This window comes from Gymnoscopelus microlampas (genome assembly GCF_963454915.1).
Source record: "Gymnoscopelus microlampas genome assembly, chromosome: 5".
NCBI lineage: Eukaryota > Metazoa > Chordata > Actinopteri > Myctophiformes > Myctophidae > Gymnoscopelus > Gymnoscopelus microlampas.
In genome coordinates, this window is record NC_139942.1 from 32,158,105 (window position 1) to 32,180,613 (window position 22,509).

At 40.2% G+C, this 22,509-nt stretch overlaps 1 protein-coding gene across 3 annotated transcripts in view; it reads right to left on the reverse strand.

The window, feature by feature from the left end:
• Positions 1 to 20,715, reverse strand: part of LOC311046384 (laminin subunit alpha-3-like) — an 81,599-nt gene extending 60,884 nt beyond the window's left edge. For 2 of the 3 annotated variants that reach the window (XM_084058650.1, XM_084058649.1), the window contains exons 1-3: positions 20,156 to 20,715; positions 18,718 to 18,870; positions 5,996 to 6,113 (exon numbers count right to left, since the gene is read on the reverse strand). In XM_084058650.1, the coding sequence (XP_083914776.1) occupies positions 5,996 to 6,113; positions 18,718 to 18,870; positions 20,156 to 20,488 (604 nt within the window). In that variant the 5' untranslated portion in view covers positions 20,489 to 20,715. The remainder of the gene's footprint in view (positions 1 to 5,995; positions 6,114 to 18,717; positions 18,871 to 20,155) is intronic. The other variant, XM_084058651.1, reaches the window with a different exon arrangement.
• Positions 20,716 to 22,509: the final 1,794 nt, after the last annotated feature.

Here is a 22,509-nt window from a genome sequence, read left to right on the forward strand (position 1 = left end):
CTCCAGGTATTTTGGCACAATTTTAAATTAAGCTTTTTGATTGTAAAAAGGTTAAACGGGTATTCACTTAGTCGACAGTCAGCCTTATTTTCTTTGGCAATGTTATGTCCCAAAGACTTGTCTCTTTATACTAGGGCTGGGCAACATATCAACAGACCAAATCATCATGGCATCATGGCATGCCATAAGGAATTATCCTTATGGCATCACCACAACCAAAAAAGAATTTCTGGGTAGATAGCACAGATTATTTTATTACAACAGATTATTTTATTGTTTCATTTTAACATTAGACATTTAAAATGAAAAAAGCAATCAAAGAATGATGGTCCCCTCATGCATTACGACAACAACAGAACCAGGGACATGTGTTTTTAATGAGTCATGGACTCAACAGTTTGAAGTTGAATGGGTTTATATAGGAGGGGGCGTGTCTGAGCAAAAGAATATCAATTGTCTAAATATTGAATCAAGCAACATAAAAATTGTCTGGGGTGCAGACAGACCAGAGTAGACATTAAAACTACGGCAGATGTGTTTTAAAGTGAAAAACAGCTTTATGCCTTTCAAAAATAGCCAATCTGAATCTACAAGCTTGCATCGTGACGTGTTGTGAGTTTGTAGATCAGGGTTTTTTTTACGTGAAAAGTGTAAAAAATAAACATTGATATTATCGTCATCATACAATATTATAGGCAGTCACAATATCGAGGTAGTTTGTCAACAATGTTGTGATATTAGATTTTGTCCATATCGCCCAGCTCTACTTTATACCATCAGTGACTTTATGTCTTATAACTATAATCTTGCCAATCTTTAGCCTTTACATAACTAACTGGAAAGGTGCACTCAGTTGAGCTCAAATCTCTGCCAGGAGGCATGCCCTAATAATAATAGCGATGTAGGCAGTTAAAGTTCCACCTATAGTCATGAAAGAGCAGCACGGCATGTGATTGCAAGTTGTACATTGACTCTACTGCCTTCCTCTCTCTCTCTCTCATACACATTCATTGTGTACAAAAACTAATATGGCCACGCAGCTGTAAAATACCAGGATGAATGGGTAAAACGGACGAAAGGGACAACGTGAGACACAGTGGAGACAGGGCATAGCCTGAGCCCAAGAAAATAAGTGTTAATTCAGCAAACCCAAAAGTAGAAATATTGAAAGAATAGGAGCTGAGAGATGCCCATTTTGAATCAGATCAGTGAATCAGTGACAGTGGAAACCATATTTTGCAAATCTTCCACCCTTTTCCTTATACAGTATATGAACTGTCACAATGTAACTTGTTGAGTATGGATCTATTGTGTAAACTTACATTTTCTCAATTAAAATAATGTGCACCAAGTAAAGTTTTTACTAGTTATTGGAAGCACCAGACGGGAGACACATGAAATGTCCTAAATGCTATTTAAATGTAAACATAGATATTCTGTATTGTTGACACTAATTGAATCTTTTGTGAGCCTATTATGTCAAACAGCACTGAAAACAATCTGCAGGTGCCAGTCTAGACAGCAAGGATATTCCAAACAAACAAAATACACAGGCTGAAAGACTACTTCACGATAAGTACTTGCTTTCCTTTTCACATATTTATGCAACAGAAGTCATGTTGCCCTCTGACTCCCAGTCATTAATAACATGTACAATAACCAAAATCCCCACTTGCTAGGGCAAAGGCCTGATTAAGTCCCAGACATACTTCACTGTTCCAGTCCTTACTGACTATATACAACACATTAAATCATAAACATTAGTTTAAGTAGGGAAGGGATTAGACCCCCTGAACCTTACTCAACAAAAGGCAGCAGTGGTATTACTTTAAAGACACTATAGTGCAGGGGAGGACTGAAGGCCCCTGTGTGTATAATGAAGGTGTCTAATGAATTCGTCAATCAAAGTGAACATATGTAAAGTACAATTCAATAAACAACAACAATGTAGAAAAATAGGCAATGTGCTATCTATAATCAGCTTATCTCTATCAGCAAGTATAGCCGTGAACCTAGGGAACTGTCAAGGTGCTTTACTTTACATCTCAGTAGTCCATGTGCAATAGTGAATAAGAGGATTGATTACTCAGCACAACAACCAACAGCCAACATGGAGAGACCGAGACTATGGCCTGGAGACACACTTCTGCATGAGCTTGAATCCAGGTACAACCTGGATGCATTCCAACCACTGTAAAAATGCTGGGAAGCTATGTGTAATCTCACCCGTTTCTCATCAACACAATGAGACCTTCCCCAGCTAGATGTACCTGCTGGCTTTGATCCACTACCAGAGCTCTCACTGGGAATAGACTACTAAGAACACTAGGAACACACTCTAGTCTTCACCACTTGAGATGGACATAAAATGGACAGCTGTATGGAAGTAGCAAATTAAGTTTTAAACTAGCAGATTTAGATAGATAAGACATCTAAACAACATACATGAAGATGCTCTTCCCAGGCAGGAGAGCTGATAGCCCGGAGTGACAATTGTTGCTCGCCTCTGGCAGCTTGTTTGTAAACAATCTATTCATTTTAGGCACACACACACAATTTATTGCATTTCACTAACATTCACATTGTTAACATTCACTTAATGCTGCTAGTGTGAATTCAGTGTTAGGAGGCACTCAGAGTGTAGTCAGACACATGACACACGACCCAGACTTTGTCAGCAGCATGAGTGGGAATTTTATTTAGAAAGAAAAGAGTCATGAGAAAGTGGAAGACTTTTTTTGTGATAAGGGGAACCTCTGGTGCCCAAAGATAAATACTAAGGACATGTCTCATTTTTTCAAACGTAGAGAAGGGAGAACTAATGTTGTGACTTGGACTTGGTCATAATAACACAGATCATCGCCATCTTAATCCCAAAAGACACGCTCCACAAGGTGAGACTTAACTAACAGTCACTTTAAAAGACACAACACACCTCCACTAACATAAACACTCTATGTCCACGGACCTTGACAAATTAATACACACACTGATTTTGCTCTCAGACTAAAACGGTCGTTGATAAATAATAAACCCAGTTGCAGGCTTTATGGCAATCTATAGTAGGTTGACATTTACATTTAATTCTCTAAAACGTTTATTTTTTTCAGACCTGAGGCGATTCTTAAAAAAAATCAAAATCCTAACAGTTTTTTTTTTTTAATAGCCAAAGAAATCTAAAGTGACACAGATGCGTTCCAGGTCTTAATGGGTTAAGAAATTCCATATTGTATTCTTTCTCTAGTTTTCTTTATTAAACCTTTTCGTAACGTTTTTCTTTTCAAGTTCATATCAAGTGGTATTTTGTAATTCTACCTGGGTGTGTTAGATGGTTGATCTTGTGATCAATAAGGAAGGAATTGTGGTAGAAGTACACCTCACAGTATATTGTTATTATGTTGTTCACCTTTGACCTTATGATATGTTGACCATCTGAGTATCATAGAGTGCCATGGTACATGCCTGATTTGGCTTGTTTTGGGTAGAGCTTGGTCCCATGACCCAAGCAGTTCCTCCCTTATCTTTGTTTATGACTATGCTTTCTCTCTGCTTTTGACCACCAACCTGCATTTTTAATGTATTTCTCAAGTAAACTTCTGTCTTATAATGGGACGTGTCTCTGACTCCATTTGCCACTACAGTTACTGATTTATACGGAATTCCACAACATTATATTTGTTTTGGTGCAGGTTTACTTTAAACAGACCGTCTGCACTCTAAACTCTATAAAAGGAGCTAAAGACTGACTTAAAATACATGACTCTGGGCATTTGAGGGTTTTGGGTAGGGATGCATGACTATTCAAATAGCCTGAAGGGATAATTGTTCTGTGAATATTTAAAGGAAAAAAAAGCAATTTGAAAAATATTTGAGAATTGAGATTCTTGGCCTGCTTAGATTAGACACACACTCACACTCACACGCACACGCACACACACACACACACACACACACACACACACACACACACACACACCCACCCACCCACCCACCCCTTGGTGGTTGCAGTGTTCTTCACTTAATGTTGAAACGGCGTCAAACAAATGTTTATAATATTTCCTCATTTACATTTTATCCAGATAAATTAACCTTATTGATGCAGAATGCTATATTATTGTTCTAGTCAGTGTTACCCCCACCCCAACACCACTGCACACATGCAGTGTCCAATGAGTTTGCTCATACTAAGAAAGTCAATGTCAGTCAAAATTGTTGCTCTTGCATCACTAAATGCAATTAGGATTAATTAAAATGATCTCATGGTCTAACTTTCATTCAATTAAATAACACAAGACCTAAGACAGTACGCTCACACAGTTTACCTGCATGATTCTAGAAGGAATGCAGGTCATTCATTACACTTTCAACATCCAAAATAACTAACTAACTAATCAATATAAACTAAAGCCTTGCTTGTCGTGGACGGGGGATTCATTAGCAATGTGACTTAAACAGCACACTGTGTGAGAACAAAGTAAAAAAAAAAAATAGAGAAAAAAGAACCTACAGGATCAAAAGGGCATTTTATTATTCGTTGGAAAGGGACAATTACAGTGCTATATTATTAGGATATTTGTGAAGGAGGGGAAAAAATACTTATTATTTAATGAGGAGGAGTGAAGCAAGCCATAAATTATTCCAAGAGAACATTAACCCATTAAGATCGGGATAGAATCTGTGTCATTTTAGATTTCTTTGGCTATTCAAAAATAGCTTTTTTTTTTAAATGTTTGAACATTTGTGCAAATCTTTGAATATATATATTTTTAAAGCGAACATTTGTAACTCAAATCTTTGCTTCTGGAGGTCCCTGGAACAAAATATTTTACAAATGTTCGCTTAAAAAAATATAAATTCAAAGATTTGCACAAATGTTCACAATTTTTCAAAAATAGCAGATCTACAAGCTTGTGATCTGCTATTTTTGAATAGCCAAAGCATAAAATAATGGTGACACAGATGCGTTCCCGGATGGAATGGGTTAAGTGAGATCAGGAGAATAAGGCAAAGAGAAAGGAAATGAGTCAGAACGGCGTCACGTGGCAGGGTGTGGGCACACACAGGTGCCTTCCAGTCAGAGACTGGATAGATCATCAGTCTGAGACTTGGCAACCGAGTGTGTGATGACAACTGGCAAATAAAAGCCGTCGTGTATAAACCTTGTAACTCCATATTTCCATTTTTTTTAAATTGATATCTTATTTTATACTTTATACATTATATGACAGTGTCATACAAACAGTTCGAAACTTTTAACCTGAAATGCCCAAAATAGGGTCACTATGCACCAGGTAGAAAGTGGTGGAAAGTGAAGTCTGCCTGTGGGTTTAAAAGATATTTCGCCATTGAAAAGAATTAACAAGAGCTTGTGATAAATACTAACTACAATGGAACACAGGTTATTTTTTCCCATTTCCTAATTTTTTAAAGTTTTTTTCCACCCGACAGGACCGAAATACAGCATATACTGTAGTGAACCTTTCTATAGTTTTTATTTTTCATTATTAAATTCAAGTTGCTTGATTATGGTAGAATTATTTGATTTACTGGTAAGTTTAATGTTAACTGAATGTTCAGATGGGCTTCATATAGGCTACTGTTTCAATGTGGGTAAGTACAACTTTTGCATGGGACAGATTGGAGTCTGTCTAACACCACAGATGTAATGTGACCATCCCCTCCCCTTTCCCACTCTTTTCCCATCTTGAGAAGACTAGTAGGGGTTTGGGGATTACAGCTCCAGAAAGCATCATGTTTTTCATGGGTTTCCCCCAAATCCCGTTGAGCATGAGGGTATTTAAACAAAATCAGCAAATTTGTCTCACCTAATGTTTATTGTAAAACACTACCATTTAGGCTGTGTTAAGCACTGTAAATCATAACATCATCACATTTCAGACCTTCAGATTGTTCTCCAAAGAAGAACATTTTGGCTGCGACTTTATGCGACTACAACCTCCGCAGCATTACAAGCCAATGCAATATTGTAACTTACGTGCAAAATACTGCCAGGGACTGTAGGTTCTCCCATCGTCCACAGAACGCTCCAGTGCCCATAGGTCAGGACGAGGGGAGTTGGCAAACTTGATGAGGACATACGCCACATGGAAGAGCTGAAAATCAGAGCACAATGAGAAGTGTAAACAAAGAGGAGTGATTGTATGTGCAGATTTGGGTCAAGATGTTCCTCCTGGCAGGCAACTAAGACAGTACTCCCAGCAGGGTACTGTGTACCCTTGTGCAACAAAAACAGAGGGGGGGCACATTTTCTCAACCACTTAGCCCTATATAATTCGTCGTACAACAAATTGCAAAGATATACAGTACGATCTACAAGCTCACAATGCATCACATCACAATGTGACATGACTTGTTGTGAGCTTGTATGTAACATTCTTTTTCGATATAATTTTAAAATAATACTTTTTGGAAAAAAGAAATTGCCCAAAATATGGACAACAGGGTTAATGCAATTAACCCATTAAGACCTGGAACGCATCTATGTCACTTTAGATTTCTTTGGCTATTCAAAAATAGCAGATATACAAGCTCATAGCGCGGCACCGAGTGCCGCGCTATGAGCTTGTAGATCTGCTATTTTTATGTTGAAAAAAAAAGTTTTAGAATTTTTTCAAAAAAAGTTTTTTTAAGAATCGCCTCAGGTCTTAATGTGGTTAACATACATTTGTTATTAGATTGTTGAATTGTGATATCATCAAACTTAAATCAAACCTATCAGACGGTCTATATTTCCCAAAGGGAAACGCATGTACTTAATTCAGTCTGACCAGAAAGCAGGGATAAGCAAAATCAGAGGCATGGATGCTAGCGCCCCCCCCATCCCCCCCAACAAATTGATCTCCGAGTACGCCGGCTGGGCCACAGCCACGTCCACATGGATAATCTCCACTTTCTAAGTTGCAAAGGTCCACCAGAGAATTAATGACCTTAATGAGCTATGAGACGTGAGGTAAGACATGTCCAAAGAACTAAAGGCCTTAATCAGGTTTAGCCATTGAGCTGATTCATGAGCAGCTATGCTTATTTTACCCCCCTTTCGCAGCTTAACTTCATTTTCCCATTTTCCCACATTGTGGAGGCAAAAAAAAACACCTATAGCCAAAGGCACAGATATGGGAATTGAGGCAATAAATATTGCCTGGGTGCCATAATGAGAACCTATAGCAACTAAACTCATATAATTCAAGTATCTCTGAAGTCTCTATCTCTTCTATCAGAAGGTCCAGGCCATACAAGAGGAGCAAATGATCCCAGCATCCTCCTGTCAGGCTCATAAAGCTCAATGTTTGCCATTTTCACTTCATTATCAATCCTTAAAAGCGGGTGGCTTCAGTTTGACTGAATAGAATTGAAACATATTTTCTTATCTACAGTATTTAGTCAATGCGCACTTTGTTACAGCATGACATAATGTTGGCATGGTTTTTGAATTCGCAGTCTATGACACCAACCTGCATGTCCACATGTGGAGTTTTATCGAAAAGAAAAGGTCTAGCCTGCACCCCGGTCTTGTTGAGGCTGCAACACAACATCTTTTCAAGTGATTCATGCTGCCACGAATCTTAAACCAGCATTTAACATGCTCAAGAGACAGGATATAGCAAGTATTTGCAAAACATGTGTTACCCCCACTCCCGACCCCACCCCAACACCAGGATTTAAGTGGTAAATGAAAACTGTATCTAAAATATAGTGTGTTATTTTAGAAAAATACCCATCTATAGACAGCCTGGCGTGTGCAGGGGTTCAAAAGGATGAGGGCAGGTCTACACTAGTCTAGCATCATTCAGCACCCTGTTGAAAACCCCTGGCAGGCATTTGGAACATTCAGGGCTCTGTCTCTCCTTGCATGAGACAGGGAGCTAACACGGACAACCAAGCAAAGTAACGCAGAGCAAAGCCTGTGCTGCAAAGTCGCAAACTTGTCAACAAGGCTCCACAATTATGTTGAAGGATTGCCATCCCCCCACACTGAGAAATAATGACCACAAGTTCAAGTAGCTTGGGCTGATGGACCGTGACATGGTTCAAGGGGTAACTAGGACATTGTCTGGCCTTGTCCTTTAGAAAAGAAACACATAGTTGTTCATAAACAAGAAAATCATTAGCCTAGTAGCCTACAGAGTGGAGGCTAATAAATCAATAGTAAGATGTATGGTATAGGGTTGGTCAGTGTTATTGTTTTTCTTGTTTATATGCTGTGTTTTTCTTGTTTATATGCTGTAGATTTTTACTTCTGTTGTTGTTGTAAATGATGATATTCACAATCATGGTTTCATTAACTTGCTTGCATACTGTCAGCAGCCACCTTTGAGGAGGACCACAGTGGACCTTTTTTTTTTTTTTTTTTTTACATTTCTGTGTTATCTTCAATGAATCGTTAATCGTAAATTATTTTACATATCATTTTTGAAGTATATTCATAAATACAATCAAATCAACCAATCAATAAAAAATGGGAGAAACTTAGCAGATGGCTACTAATCAAATGAATCATTTAGCATATCTAATCTAATCAATCATTTGTGTCAGACATCAGAAAACATCTTGCTAATTGTGACCTCTATTTTGCATTGGCCATGCCCTAAAGTGAATCTGAGAACACTTCCACCCGCATGCTACGGGATGTGCCAAGCACAGGAAAAGATAAATGGGAGCACACAAACAAAGCACGGGCTGCTATCCCGCTAAAAACAGAAGCAGGGCTTTTCGCAGAGAGGCGAGTGCCAAGTCTGCCTACTATCAATACCGATTCTGCTGAGGAGTGGGAGCAAGTTGAGTTCACACGAGCTGGGATGACGTTGGGGGAAGGGAGGCCAAAGGGATAAAGTGGGAAGGGGCACAGGGGGTGTCCTGTCCAGAGACGTGCCGATTGGCATGTTGGCCCATCTCAGATTCCAACCATAGCGTCACATTCCACCTCTCCGCTAATGCCTCCATGGCAGGGCATGCCACTGCTTTCACAGACCTGTTACTGACAAGCAATGCACAACAGTGAAAATCTTCACATCTACACAATAACATTGTCAGTGTTCATTTAACTCTGCAGCGCAAATTGACCCAAATGGACCTGTACGATTGTACACTCTCACTGGGGATTTTAGTGTGTAGTCGTGTACTGTAGGGGAACTATGGAAAACAAGGACACAGGCCAGAAAATAATCTCAAACGATTCAAGCGCCCTACCACCATGACCAATTTGTAAAGCTAACCATGTAGGATCATGCCTGACATGATCATCAAAAAACAGCAGGCTATCAGCCATTTCTCTCATTTATCAGAACTCTGATTTGGAAATCACATAAAGATTAGAATCACAACCACATGCTGAGACTGTTTAAAACCCCATCTAGTCTAACTTAACGAATGTCACATACTGTGATAATACATCAACACATGAAATAACTCAACAAATGCCGATACTGTCCTGCAGGGTTGGAACCTGTCAGAATGAGATGTAGCTGGAAGACAGGGCCTGTTCCAGCATGGCTCGAGCTTCATTTCAAGTCTCTCATTCTGTCTCTGTCCTGCCAGTCTAAACATTCACTCTTGAATTAGTATATCCAGTGCCTATTGTGTGGAGCAGGCCTGAAATATCGTCATGGCATGCTAAGCGTACCAGCACAGATTCCAGTTGTGTACAAAGACATGAAACACATTGACAAGCTTGTGGCAACAACGCTTGAATAACATTTCAGCACAGCCATCTCCAGCCCCTCCCTGCATCTGTTGTGCTAGGATGTTGGGCTTGGACGCTGACGTGTGGGTGGGTGTCAGAAAGGTCAGGGGTTGAGCCATCACAGGTATTGGCTGTTTGACACCCACCCTCTCTTGCTCTCTACCCCCAGCTCAAATTCTTGACATTGACCCCAATAAACATGTCACAAAATACAGAGCTTAAGATTGTCCAAATGACCCCCGTAAACCAGCAACTTGACACCATTTTCACAACAACAATCCATGAAATAAAGTCTTTCAAACACACACATCTCTGACATTTCATGCCCAGTGTGTGTGTGTGTGTGTGTGTGTGGTGGTGGTGGTGGTGGTGGTGTGTGGTGTGGTGTGGTGTGGTGTGGTGTGTGTGTGTGTGTGTGCGTGTGCGTGTGCGTGTGCGTGTGCGTGTGCGTGCGCGTGCGCGTGCGCGTGCGCGTGCGCGTGCGCGTGTGATAGCTTGAGCATGATAAAGAATGCCTTTGAGTGGAAATTACAGCAGTGACGTACAGTATCTATAGAGAACATATGGGCCGACAGTGGCTCAGGAGGTAGCAAATGGGAATCGGAAGGTTACTGGTTCGGTCACAGCTCCTTTCTGCATAGCTGCCCACTGATCCTAATATTGAGGATGGGTTCAATCAATGCAGAGGACAAACTCACTCCAGTTATGTACAAATGAACATGGCCAATGAAACGTCCCTTTTCCCCAGAATTCCTGCCATAATCTCTGTGTTGATTAAGTGTGCATAATACATTCTGTAAATGTATTAAGAACGCTTTTTCGATGAATCATTTTAGTTTATTAATGACCCCAGCGTCCCTATTCTGTGGAGAACATTTGGCGAAGATTGTAAAAGTAAAAACAGGAGGGGGCCTAATATAGACCAGGTCAACAAAGTATAGGCCAGGGTTTTAAGTGGTTTCACAAAGGGTATTTAGCCCAACTTTTATTTGTTGACCTAAGGCTATCATATAACTCTAATGTAAGTATGAATATTCAAGTTACATACAGTATGCCCACCTACCTACACATATGAATAGACAAGTTATCTCTTGATTAAATAGGGGCCTTTTGTAAGCTTGCGATCCAATCTGGAAAGGTAGGTAGCATATTCAACAACTGCTGCTGAGAAGCAGATATGCCCTAATCCCAACTTCCAAGTAGAGGGCATTAGAGAACCAACAGGACTAAATTTACTGTAAGACCAGAAGCCTGGCAGATAGAAGCGGGCGTGGGCTGGCCAGTACCAGTGCTAAATCACACATTATTTTGTCCTATTAAACCACACGGATATATTTTTATGTCCAGTCATTTCATACAAGAAGCACTTTACGAATTATTATACTACTTGCCATTATAGCTGAAAAGCATTATTTTACGCTTTGGCTATTCAAAAATAGCAGATATACAAGCTCAGAGCTTGCATATCTGCTATTTTTGAAAAATCTATAAAATGTGTGCAAATCTTTGAATATATGTTTTTAAAGCGAACATTTGTAACTCAAATCTTTGCTTCTGGGTGTCCCTGGAACAACATATTTTAAGATGGGGGTCTGCGGCCAAATACATATACATTTTGGGGTCCTTGACATGAAAAAGTTTGAGAACCACTGATATAGCAACATACGTTTTTTCAAAAAACTGTTTTTGTAGACATTTTGTAGAATCGGAACCTCTGGCCTTAATGGGTTAAGGTTAAAGCTGCACATTGCTGTAACTTTGTTACGGTGATTACAATGATATTTTGTCCAATCTGGATGGTAGGGTATGTTACGACAGCATAACTTATACAGTTGGGGTGGTTGTATTGGGTCTCCCTGCTCTTCAGAATCAGAATTTAGGTTTATCGTCACATCACAGGTTTACAGGTGTAAAAAAGTGGGTGAAACGTTTAGATCCTGTGTCTGGTTTGACACGACTGGTTGACTGCTAACCTTTAAAAGTCAGTTTCTCCCCTGAGCAAATAGGCAAATAGGCTCCATTAGCTCAGTGGTAAAAGCATTTGAGCAGGAGCCTCAAAGTTCAAATCCAGCGTAGAAGAAAGTTGCAAAGGGTAACTTTAAGCTATAGTCCTTGCATTGTGCCCTTTGTTACAGTACATACATGTAGGAAACTGTTTTCCTTTGCACACATTACTTCGAATTATTATTTAGCCACATTTATGTCCATGTGATGATACCTGTAAACACAATCTGAAGTTAAGTTGCTAATACATTTGACTGCTACAGTAACTTAGTCATTCCTCATTTTTTGAACAGACTGCAAAACAGATAACTGGTCCTATTGAATAAAGGGAGATTCCAACGCACCTCAAGCTGAAATTTCATTTTGTTTCGCACATGGTAGTGTATTACAGTACATACAATTCCTATCAGAGGATAATAATTCATTTAATCTAATACACCCATGATCGAAAAGGAGCAAGGTAAAAGAATGACAACGTTTCAATGTCAGATTACATCTTTGTCAGCTCATCCTGATATAACATCATAACAGAGTTTAGCTTATGTTTCTTTACACATATGGGGGGCGCTGTAACTTAGATTCTGGATAAAAGCTGCCTGAGTGAAGCTCCTGAGCATCTGCTGTTAAGTCAAGGAATGTATCATAAAGGAGAAGAGGCAACGCCTTCTGTTGGGACTTGGGAGTGGATCAGGCCTGTCAAACAGAGCACATTGCAGACAATGGGGTGGAGCAGTCCTAGTCCCAGTTTTAAACAATGCAATGTACAACTGTTTGTCTATGTGCAACAGGTGGTGCTGGTGGAAGGACAGTGGGGTAGGTTAGGGTTTTATTTATTTTATTTTTATTTTTATAAACCTACATCCACTGAATTAGACATATCCCCCTAACAAAATAATGATCACCTACATTATGTGGAGTTACCCAAAAGTCAAGTCAAAGAAAATGTAAACACACGTTTCTACATTGCAAGAGATTTTAGGTGCAGCTGTAGTTCAGTAATTGTTTGAACACTTTACTGTGTGGTGGACTACTGCATGATTGCTTATTTATATTATTATATGGCAGTCAAGCCATAAAAAAACATCTCTCAAGATGCAATGCAGAATTCAGATTTAACAATACTTCAAATGATAAATAACCTTCAAACCACAATCTGATAATGTTGCTAGAGTTTATACTATTAAGAAATTGAAAAATACAAAGAACATAAACAAATAAAGAAACACAAGATTGTGATGTTAGGTTGTGATGTAAGCTGAGAAGTGTGCATAGTCAATACAGTATAATCCCAGTACATGACAATCACATATTGCATTACAGTTCTGCCCATCGTTCTGAATGTATAAAAAACAGCTGTCATGTCAAGTTGTGTGTGCATGTGTGAGAGGGAGAGGGAGAGGGAGAGAAAGAGAGCGTGTGAATGAGAGAAAGTGAAATTATTGAGTTGTACAACTTTAGCATGCTCTTTGTCGGAAAAAAATTGATTTATGCTGTTCAGCAAAATGTTTCTGTAATAGAGCTTGGGACTTTCATACATCTTCCAAAAACACAGATAAGTGTCTTGATTGGCCATTTACTTGTCCACGTTTCGGGTGGGACACTGAGCAGAACTAAAAAACTGTACCTTTCAGAGAGTGGTCACTGCATCAGAGGAGTGCATGCATGGCAAGCATGTCGGTTAAAATACCAATTCCGATTACCATTACAATAATTGTCAGGTCCGAAAATTAGTCGACCCCTACTGTCCTCTTCACCCATTATCTACAACTTCAACACAAAATGAAACCAGTCAGATGAAGCTACAATCAAAATGTGAAAACGCCATTAAAATGCATGTAGGAAAATGTTGTGTGTGCCAATATGTATTATTGACATGAAAAGGTGTATAATACCTAAGTTATCCCTCATAATCTTTTCCACAATAGAGCTCCAGGTTTAGGAGGCACTGCTGTCCAACAATAACCCGTGATCTACACTCCAAGCCAGACTGCTGCTGCTGCTAACTAGCACGAGGTGGGCTGCTAGTGGAGTTGTAAATATCTGCCGGTTTGGCTTGGCGCCTCTAGCAGCCTGGCTAAAGACAGGCACTTACATCACGTCTATCATCACCACAGCAATAGCTAGGGGCATGTCTAATAGAAAATCATGTCTGTAAGGAGATGGACAAGGACCCTGCCAACTGCACTACATGAAGTTGTCTTTGGTAACTAGCTTAAGGGATATAGACTAGCTCAGTGGTCCTCAAACATTTTCATGTCAAAGACCCCGCAAATTGATATGTATTAGACTACAGACCCCCATGTGAAAAGATATTGTGCCAGGGAACACCGATTCTTGTTGTTAGATTTAGTACAGAACTAGAAAAGTGCGATCCTCTGAGCGTTCTCTGCCAGGCCGGGTTGCCAACCCATGGCTGGGTGATTGGGTCAGTCGACTGGGTCAGTCTGCGAGAGGAAATTGAGTTTTGCGACAGGTGGTGTTTTGGAGGTGCACTCTACAGAGTCCTCTCAACATGCGATTCCAATTTGGGGATTACTGGATGTTGCGTCATGATATATGGTGTTTTGTCTTTCTTTTTGTAAGAAATAAGCCCCTCCCACAATTGTATTAATCTGATTACAAGCTAATGTTATGGAGTATGAAAACCCTGTTTAATGGTCCTTTTGTGCCTAGCATTTGTGCCTAATTTGGTGAAAAATAAAGGACGTTTATGCAACAGTGATATTTGTAGCATTTAATGCACCCCCTATGGTGGAAGCAAAATTACTTCTAGCTCTGCCTTTAGAGGCCCCTCAACGTGTGATTAAAATGTGCTGTGTTAATGATTTGTGACATTTTTTGCTAAACGGGCGCCTCCCGCAAACTCTGGAAGCCAATCATAGCCAATCAGAATGGAATATGAAAAATCTGACTGATACATCTTGATCACATGACCATAGAGAGAATGTGTACCGATTTGTTACGATTCAATTGTAATAATAATTATTATTATTAACCATTATTATTATTATATTCAGTACAGAATTGTACAACTATCTATACTGTAGGTGAGGTGATAACAGTATGTGTAGAGAGTGAAATTTATAATCTAAATAATTATTCTATTTATCTATTATACTCTCATTGTGCTAACTTTTAGACAGTGAAATAATAGTGTGATTAAACTGTTCCTCATTTTGCTGGGGACCCCCTGGAACCCCTTCAAGGACCCCTGAAGGTCCCCAGGCCCCACTTTGAGTATCACTAGACTATGATGCTCATATAATTTCAACACCTCTAGGCTTATAGCCACATCCTGGCAGAGTGTACCAGCGATGTCAGAGACATGACACCTCATTACATAAATCACTTTTGGGTTTGAATAATATTGTCAATGTTAAAAAAAGAAGAAGAAAAAAGCATTTTGTGCAATGCATAATATAGTCTGTTAAGATGTATTAAAGAATTGTATTTTACAGTATCATTCTTGGGTGCACTTGAGAGCCTGTGTCTGTGTGTGTGTGTGTGTGTGTGTGTGTGTGTGTGTGTGTGTGTGTGTGTGTGTGTGTGTGTGTGTGTGTGTGTGTGTGTGTGTGTGTGTGTGTGTGTGTGTGTGTGTGTGTGTGTGTGTGTGTGTGTGTGTGTGTGTGTGTGTGTGTGTGTGTGTGTGTGTGTGTGTGTGTGTGTGTGTGTGTGTGTACGCTTGCATGTGTGTGTGTGTGTGTGTGAGAGAGAGAGAGGCGCTTTCTCTCCACCAATTTACCCCACCTCTTCAATCCATTTTCCCAGTGAAAAGAGAAGGTCAGGTCACTTTCAGAAAGGTTTGAGAAGAATAAAACCTTTGTGGGTATCTGAGAGTGCAGCAAGGATGTCATACAATACAGCCTACAAGAGCTTCAGCACAAAAGGGAGCAACGGGTGCATATTAAACATTCAAATCAATGCTGTGCACATGGAGGTAGACCCCAGAGAGAGAGAGAGAGTGGATTAAGTTATAGAGGAATTCTCTTTCAAAGCATTCCTGGACGCTCTATCTCCCAAGTCTGACAGAATTAAATAACTGAGGTGAAATGACAAAACCTACAAATGTTCCCAAAACAGCATCATTCTGTGTTGATCTTTTAATCTTATCACACTGGGGCATTCAAATCTAAGGAAACACTTGGCTGGTATTGACCAAAACAGAGAGTGGAGAACAAGCGTCTCAAATCCTACCACCAGTTGAAGATAAACACACAACATGCCGCTCTCCAAGGCAATTAAAGCCCATTCACACCACAAAAGCCGTTACTCCGTACTGTAATCTACCAGACATAAACTAAATCAGAACACATTATCCACAGGTACAATCCATAGAAAATCGTACAAAAAAAGGTACATCGGTCCCTTACATATCACTGCAGGTGCTAATCAAGAAGTTCATTCAAACCAATAGTGCACAGCACAATGTCTGTTCTGTGTCAGAAAGCCACCAATCAAAAGGATTTAGGTGTCATCAGTTGGCACAGACAGCGGTAAGCCCTGGCATTTCAGTCTCACGTGGGCTGCTCTGGGCCAGTCATAGAGATTCATACATGTGGTCAGGGGTCCTAAAAATACATTCCCCAGAAAAACCGAACAAGTGACGGGCCAATACATGGTGCAAATGTTCACTGGAACAATGAGTGGCCACCCATGTCCTGTAAATAGTTTAGCAAGGCCGAATGTTACTGGAAAGGGGCTTGGGGTGGTCTGGGGTGGGGGGACCCATGGTATGAGCTGGTGTTGAATGTTGAAATTGTCCTTGCCAATAGGCACATTAGCCCCTTAAGATAAACTAGCAAAAAATAAGGGATACAACTTTAGGAGTCACTGTCCTGTGAATATGGAATTAAAAATAACTGGCTATTCAAAGATGATACTAATAACTTTTTTTCTATCAGACTAGCTTCATTGCCAAGGAAACTTTAGCAAAGCCCACTGGATCCACCAGCCCTGAAGAACCCAACCGTCAAGGTCATTTCCAGACACAATGGAGGATTTGTCATGGGTCACAGATCAAAAGATAAGAACTCTGCCAGTCTGAGACATAACACTAAGTCAAAAGTAAAAATTGAGCATCATGATCTTGACATAAGATGAACGCTGCATACAGTACATCTACTCATTTTCTCCACTGATGGACCATCTTCTAAAATGTACTAATCAAAACTCTCCAGGAATCCCTTTCTTACAGTATTGGTGTAATCCTTTAAGAGGTTATTTTTGCTATTAGGTAGATTAGTCTTTCACTAGAGCTTAACTAAGGCAGCCCTTACTTCAAACAAGGTTCACAGGACAGACGGAAATGGCTGTCAAAGAAGCCTCTTGCCTTTGAACCATGCCGTTCATACATAAACATTTTATATGCCATTATCTGATATATCCGCTGTGAAGAGATGGAAGATAACTCAAGTGAAGGGAGGCACCTGCGTTGGCCTTAAAAGAAAACCACAAGACTCATTCAGCTGGATCCAGCCCACACATTTCTGTGACCGCATCATCTACGTGAATTTTTCGAATCTACAAAGCCCTCAAAGCCTCAGGTTGAACAGCCTCCCACAAACAACTCTGCAATTCTCTCCTTGCCTGAAAGGTGTGCAAGCTTACATATGTAGGAAGGAAGAGAGTCATAAAGTGCCCTGTAAGTCATATATCACGGGAGGTTTAAACACAGGTAGAGGCCCAAACAAAACCCATATCAAAGCCTAAATAAATAACTACCAAAGCTCTCTCACCATATAGCCTGCCCTGTATCATTAAGTCGAAGTGATACTTTGGGATGTTTACTCCATAATGGTTTTATCACTTTGAGTGGAATGCTTGCAATTATGTTTTGGCAGCACCTATTGACATCGCTGACTTTGCTGAATTGAAAAGCCACGTGTTAGGAAGGTGCCAACCCACAAGAAATATTTGGGAGCATTCTTCCACTAAAATATGGTGCGTCTCTTCCCAAAAATTTAATTGTTTCTCTGAAAGCTCCAAATCTGAATTAATGTTACCGGGAAAAAAAGAAGAATATGAAAAAACAACTCTAAGACCTACAGTACCAAGGCCCAAGTGCGCAGCGTTCAGAATCTCACTGGTTGCATCAGATACAGGGTAACAGGCGAAGGCAGGGTGATGTGTGTGTGTATGTATAGCATGTTGTTTATAGAATGCTTCATGCAACAACAGCACTTTCCCCACTGTCAAATAAACAGAGCATTACCACGTATTAAAGTGACTAGGATATCCCTAGAGGCCCTGCATGCATCCATCCTTTCATAAGCATAATACTATATTTAGCCTCTGTGTGGCCCCTCACTCAGCTCAGGGGTGGGGGGGCATGGGATCACCGTGTGTTTACTATTGTTGTTTGTCCAACTGAAGCCTACCTCAGACCCAGTCCAAACCCTCCTCAACCCAACAGGTCCAGGCCTCCACCTGCACTCCCTCACTCAAGACTTAACCTCCCTCTGAGCCCTAATCCCTAGACAGAATTCTTCTCTCTTTCCTCACAGTGGATAATTGAGCATTTAGGTGCAATTTCATGGGCCATGAGCCAAACTCCTGCCACAGACACGGGTCATAATGGAGTCGGACGCATATCCCCCGACCAAAGAGGCGTGAATCTGATTCCTGGCAATGTGCCAACTGCAGGACATCACACACATGACCACCGCTGACTAAGACGAGGAGAATCAAACTTGAAATATTCTACTTGACAGTAGATGAAAATTAAGCAAAGACTTCACAGCTACAAAGACAGCAGAGACAACACCAAAACACAGCATTGAAGATAGTAAATGAAAAGCTAGGATTTGTGGTAGGAAGCCACCCACCTCACACAAATGACATAACGCATCAGTAAACCAAAGAGCTGAGGCAGAATACAACATCCCTCTATTCCCTCCTGTAACATCCGAGTGTTATATTCCATACTGTCACCACAGAACACTTGTCATTTACATGTCATGCAACAGTAGGAGGTGAATGACTGTCCTCAGTCGACTCGAGTGCGTTAATCTCACCTGCCCAAGGTCCAGGGTGACGTTCACCTCGTTGTTGACCAGTCCTCTGGAAAGAGGAGGGCTTTGCCACCAGCGCTCCGTTCCATCAATGGCATTGGTCACTGGGTGAGCTTTGCTTGGGTCGTTGGCATTGCAATAGTCGCAGAACGATCCCTACAGCGGATGGAAATGATTGACACTTGTAAGTTGTATATATATGAGAGGTGTGTGTCAGAAACACAAAACAAATATTCAATGCAAAATGAATATGTATTTCAAATCACATTCATAGAATAGGCAATGAAGTATAACATGAGAAATAGGCAAGCAAGCAAACAATTTTCACAATTTTTGCCTCTTTCTTATATTGGCTATTTTGACAAATTTGGCCAATGTTTGACCACTTTTTATAGTATAATTTGTTGATTACTTTTGATGCAGTAATGGACTTTCTTCTCTTTTTTTTTAGGCATTAAAAAGGTCTTAAAAGTCCTTAAATTGTCACTGCACTGTCAGACATCTAGGGACTGCCCAACATCATGACCTACAGGTTGAGAACCACTGATTTAGAGAACTCGGGAGTAAACACAATGGTGTAAAACTATTTTTGGCAGATGTACAACTTGGTCAGGGCAGGCAGCAGAGTTGCCATGTTTCCCCCAAGGGGATTGAATGACTCATTTATTAGCAAATAGGAAGGGAACATTTGGCGGAGACATGGTCAACAGTTAAATATTATCAGAGATTATTTCCCCCCCCCATATATTCAGCACTCATTTGCAGGTGCCCCAGGTTCTATTAATGCTTATTAAACTGCGTGTAGACTATACATTCATTCCTTTATTTATATGCATAGAAAAATGTCATCAACTTAATACCATGGTGGAAAAAGTATTTTTTTACTTCAGTAAAAGTATCAATACTGCAATGTAGAAATACTCTGTTACAAGTAAAAGTCCGGAATTCAAAATGTGCCTACTTGAGTAAAGTACAAAAGTATTCGAACTGTACTTAAAGTACCAAAAGTATGAAGTACTCATTATGCAGAATAACCAATTTCACCAGTTTTAAAATGTCTAAAAATCTTTTGAAAATAGCAGATCTACAAGCTCACAATGCATGGTGATGCATTGTGAGCTTGTAGATCAGCTATTTTCAAATGGCCGAAATGTATATAGGGCTGTAGTGGTTAATGCATATCTTCTTTTAACAAAATCTACTAAGTAACTAGAAACTGTAGTTTTCATATAGATGTAGTGGAGTGGAAGTAAAAGTATTGAAAATTGGAAATACCCCAGTAAAGTCAAAATACCTCAAAATTGTACTAAAGTACAGTACTTGAGTACATGTAGTTAGTTACTTTACACTGCTTAATACAAGACTCATATATATATATATGTCATATATTATGACCGATGACCGTCTTGATAGTCAGCATCCATAAATTCCACTGTCTTACCTGTACATTCTGAGTAGGAGGTCTAAAGTTGGGTCCTCCGACCAGCTTACAGTACAGGTCATCTCGCGCTCTCTCGTTCTGATCCTGGCCGCAGGTTGCAGTGGCAGAGATCCGTGCCCCTTCGGCCAGGTTGAAATAGGGTGGACTCAAACTGAACCCCGTTATGTCGTTGAACGATGCCTGTTGTCCGTCTACGTCCCTGAAAAATGATATCGACAAAGTCAAAAGCAAAGCGACGAGATGAGCTCCTGCTCTCATCCTCCCTCTCGCCATGTTCCACCGGTAGAAATCCCTGTTAGATGCTGGAGCAACCCGCAGCTTATTGCAGTTCATGCCATCATCTCCATGAAATGTGCCCAGCAGTAGACAGTAGACTACACAACACACAGTATATGCGCATCAGACTCTTTTAAAACGACGACTCCTGCCTGCTGCACGTACTGTAGCCTGCTCCTCTACATACCATGCTTTCAGTTGCATGTTTCCAAGCGAATGAAATGAACCACCTCTCTCCCGGGTTTCCTTCAAACAGTGGGCTGAGCTGAGCTGCCACACAGGGAGGATCAGGTGTCACAGACTGTCAATGGCCAGAGAGCTCCTCACTAGTAAAAAGTAATACACAGCCTGGGGCCAAAGACACAAATTCCCTGCACTATATGCGCATATCAAAAGCTCTGAAGCGGCGGGTCACGGCCACGGGTGTAATTTGCTATTAGCTTGAGGGACCGTTCAATGGACAGGTGGCGCCATTATATCTTGAGAGGTTCTCGCTCTTCTCTTTCTAGATCTAAAGTTCCCTCTTTATTGGCTAAGAAGAATTAAACTGAGGGTAGATCAATCTTTTAAAACATTGCATGCAGTAAGCTACAACTAAGGCTACTCATGTAGGGCGCTGGATTTCTGTATTTTTAGAGGATGAGGATCTCAGTCAGTTATGAATTCCCATACAATTTCATGACCTGTGGCATGGACATAGACAAAACACAAGCCTTTTCATCAAATTGATTTTAAAAAAGGGCTAAATATGAGGATGCTCAGTTGTACACAGCAAAATCCAAAGTGTTATAATAGGCCTACACAAGAGCTCAATTGACTGTTGATGTTAAAGCAGTGGTTCTCAAACTATTTAATTTCAAGGACCCCATACAGTTTGGTATGCAATTAGGCCATATGGACCCCCATAACTCTTGAGTTACAGACCCAATTAGTTAAAGAGATACAGACCCATAAGGGTCCATTTGGTTCCTACCGATCAAAATATTTAGCTAGGGACCCCCTTGGGGTCCTCATACCCCACTTTTGGGAACCGGCAAAGAGGTCCCAACTTCATCAAACCTTTAGTTTAAATTGATCGTAGGGGGACACCTAGTGGATGAAACACTTCATTACAATACAGCAAAAATATGTATTTTATGCAGATCAGATATCCACTGCCATATCCACTGATAGACTGTTCACATATTCTGGCAATAGATATTGTATATGTATATGTATATTCATACATATAACTGGTGAGACCAAGTCTTATAGACTTATTCTCATATCTCATCTACTCTAATCTTACTTGTACCCATCTTGTTTCATGCTGCTTTTGATGTTAAACTTTAATTTCCCCGCAGGGATCAATAAAGGTCTATTTGATCCTACGCCTGTGTGCATGATATCAATCATTCAAGGACGGTGATCACTGTGAGGGAGTAAACATTTGTTGCTAGGAAATACCACAGGAATTCCATTTTATGTATTGTTGCAACTTGCAAAGTGTTTGCTTCAGTATCTTTTTAATCTCGGTCTCGGATATACCGCAAATGAGTAGCTGTAGCATACCATAGCTGTATTTCATCAGAATTTCTTCGGAACCAAGAGTGCAGGGAGTAGAATTTTTTAAAAGAGTGTGGGTGGTTTTATTTCCAGACACAGCAGATATCTGGCCTATCACAGGTTCGTCAGTTGGATATGGGGGTAACTGGTCCCCAGAAACAGAAATATGATATCATCCTGCATTGTGGTTCAGTTTTTATGTTGTTCTTTCACAAATTAATGCCCTGTTTTACACTTCATCGTATGACAGCTTCATGCAAAAGTAGAGTGAAAATGGCAGATTTACAAGCTTGTTTTAAGCTTGTAAATCTGCTGTTTTTGCTAATTTTGAAAATGTTCACCTATAATGACATGCCCGAAAGTGGTTTAAGTCTGTCTGTGGGTTTAATACATATTCAACCAATGAAAAGTATTAACAGCTTGTGACTAAACAATAACATTGGATCCAGTGGAACCTACAAGGTTTCCAGCCGGCACTGAATTACTGGCCTCTATAAGGACAACTGAACCATGACATCAAACCAGCAACAGGC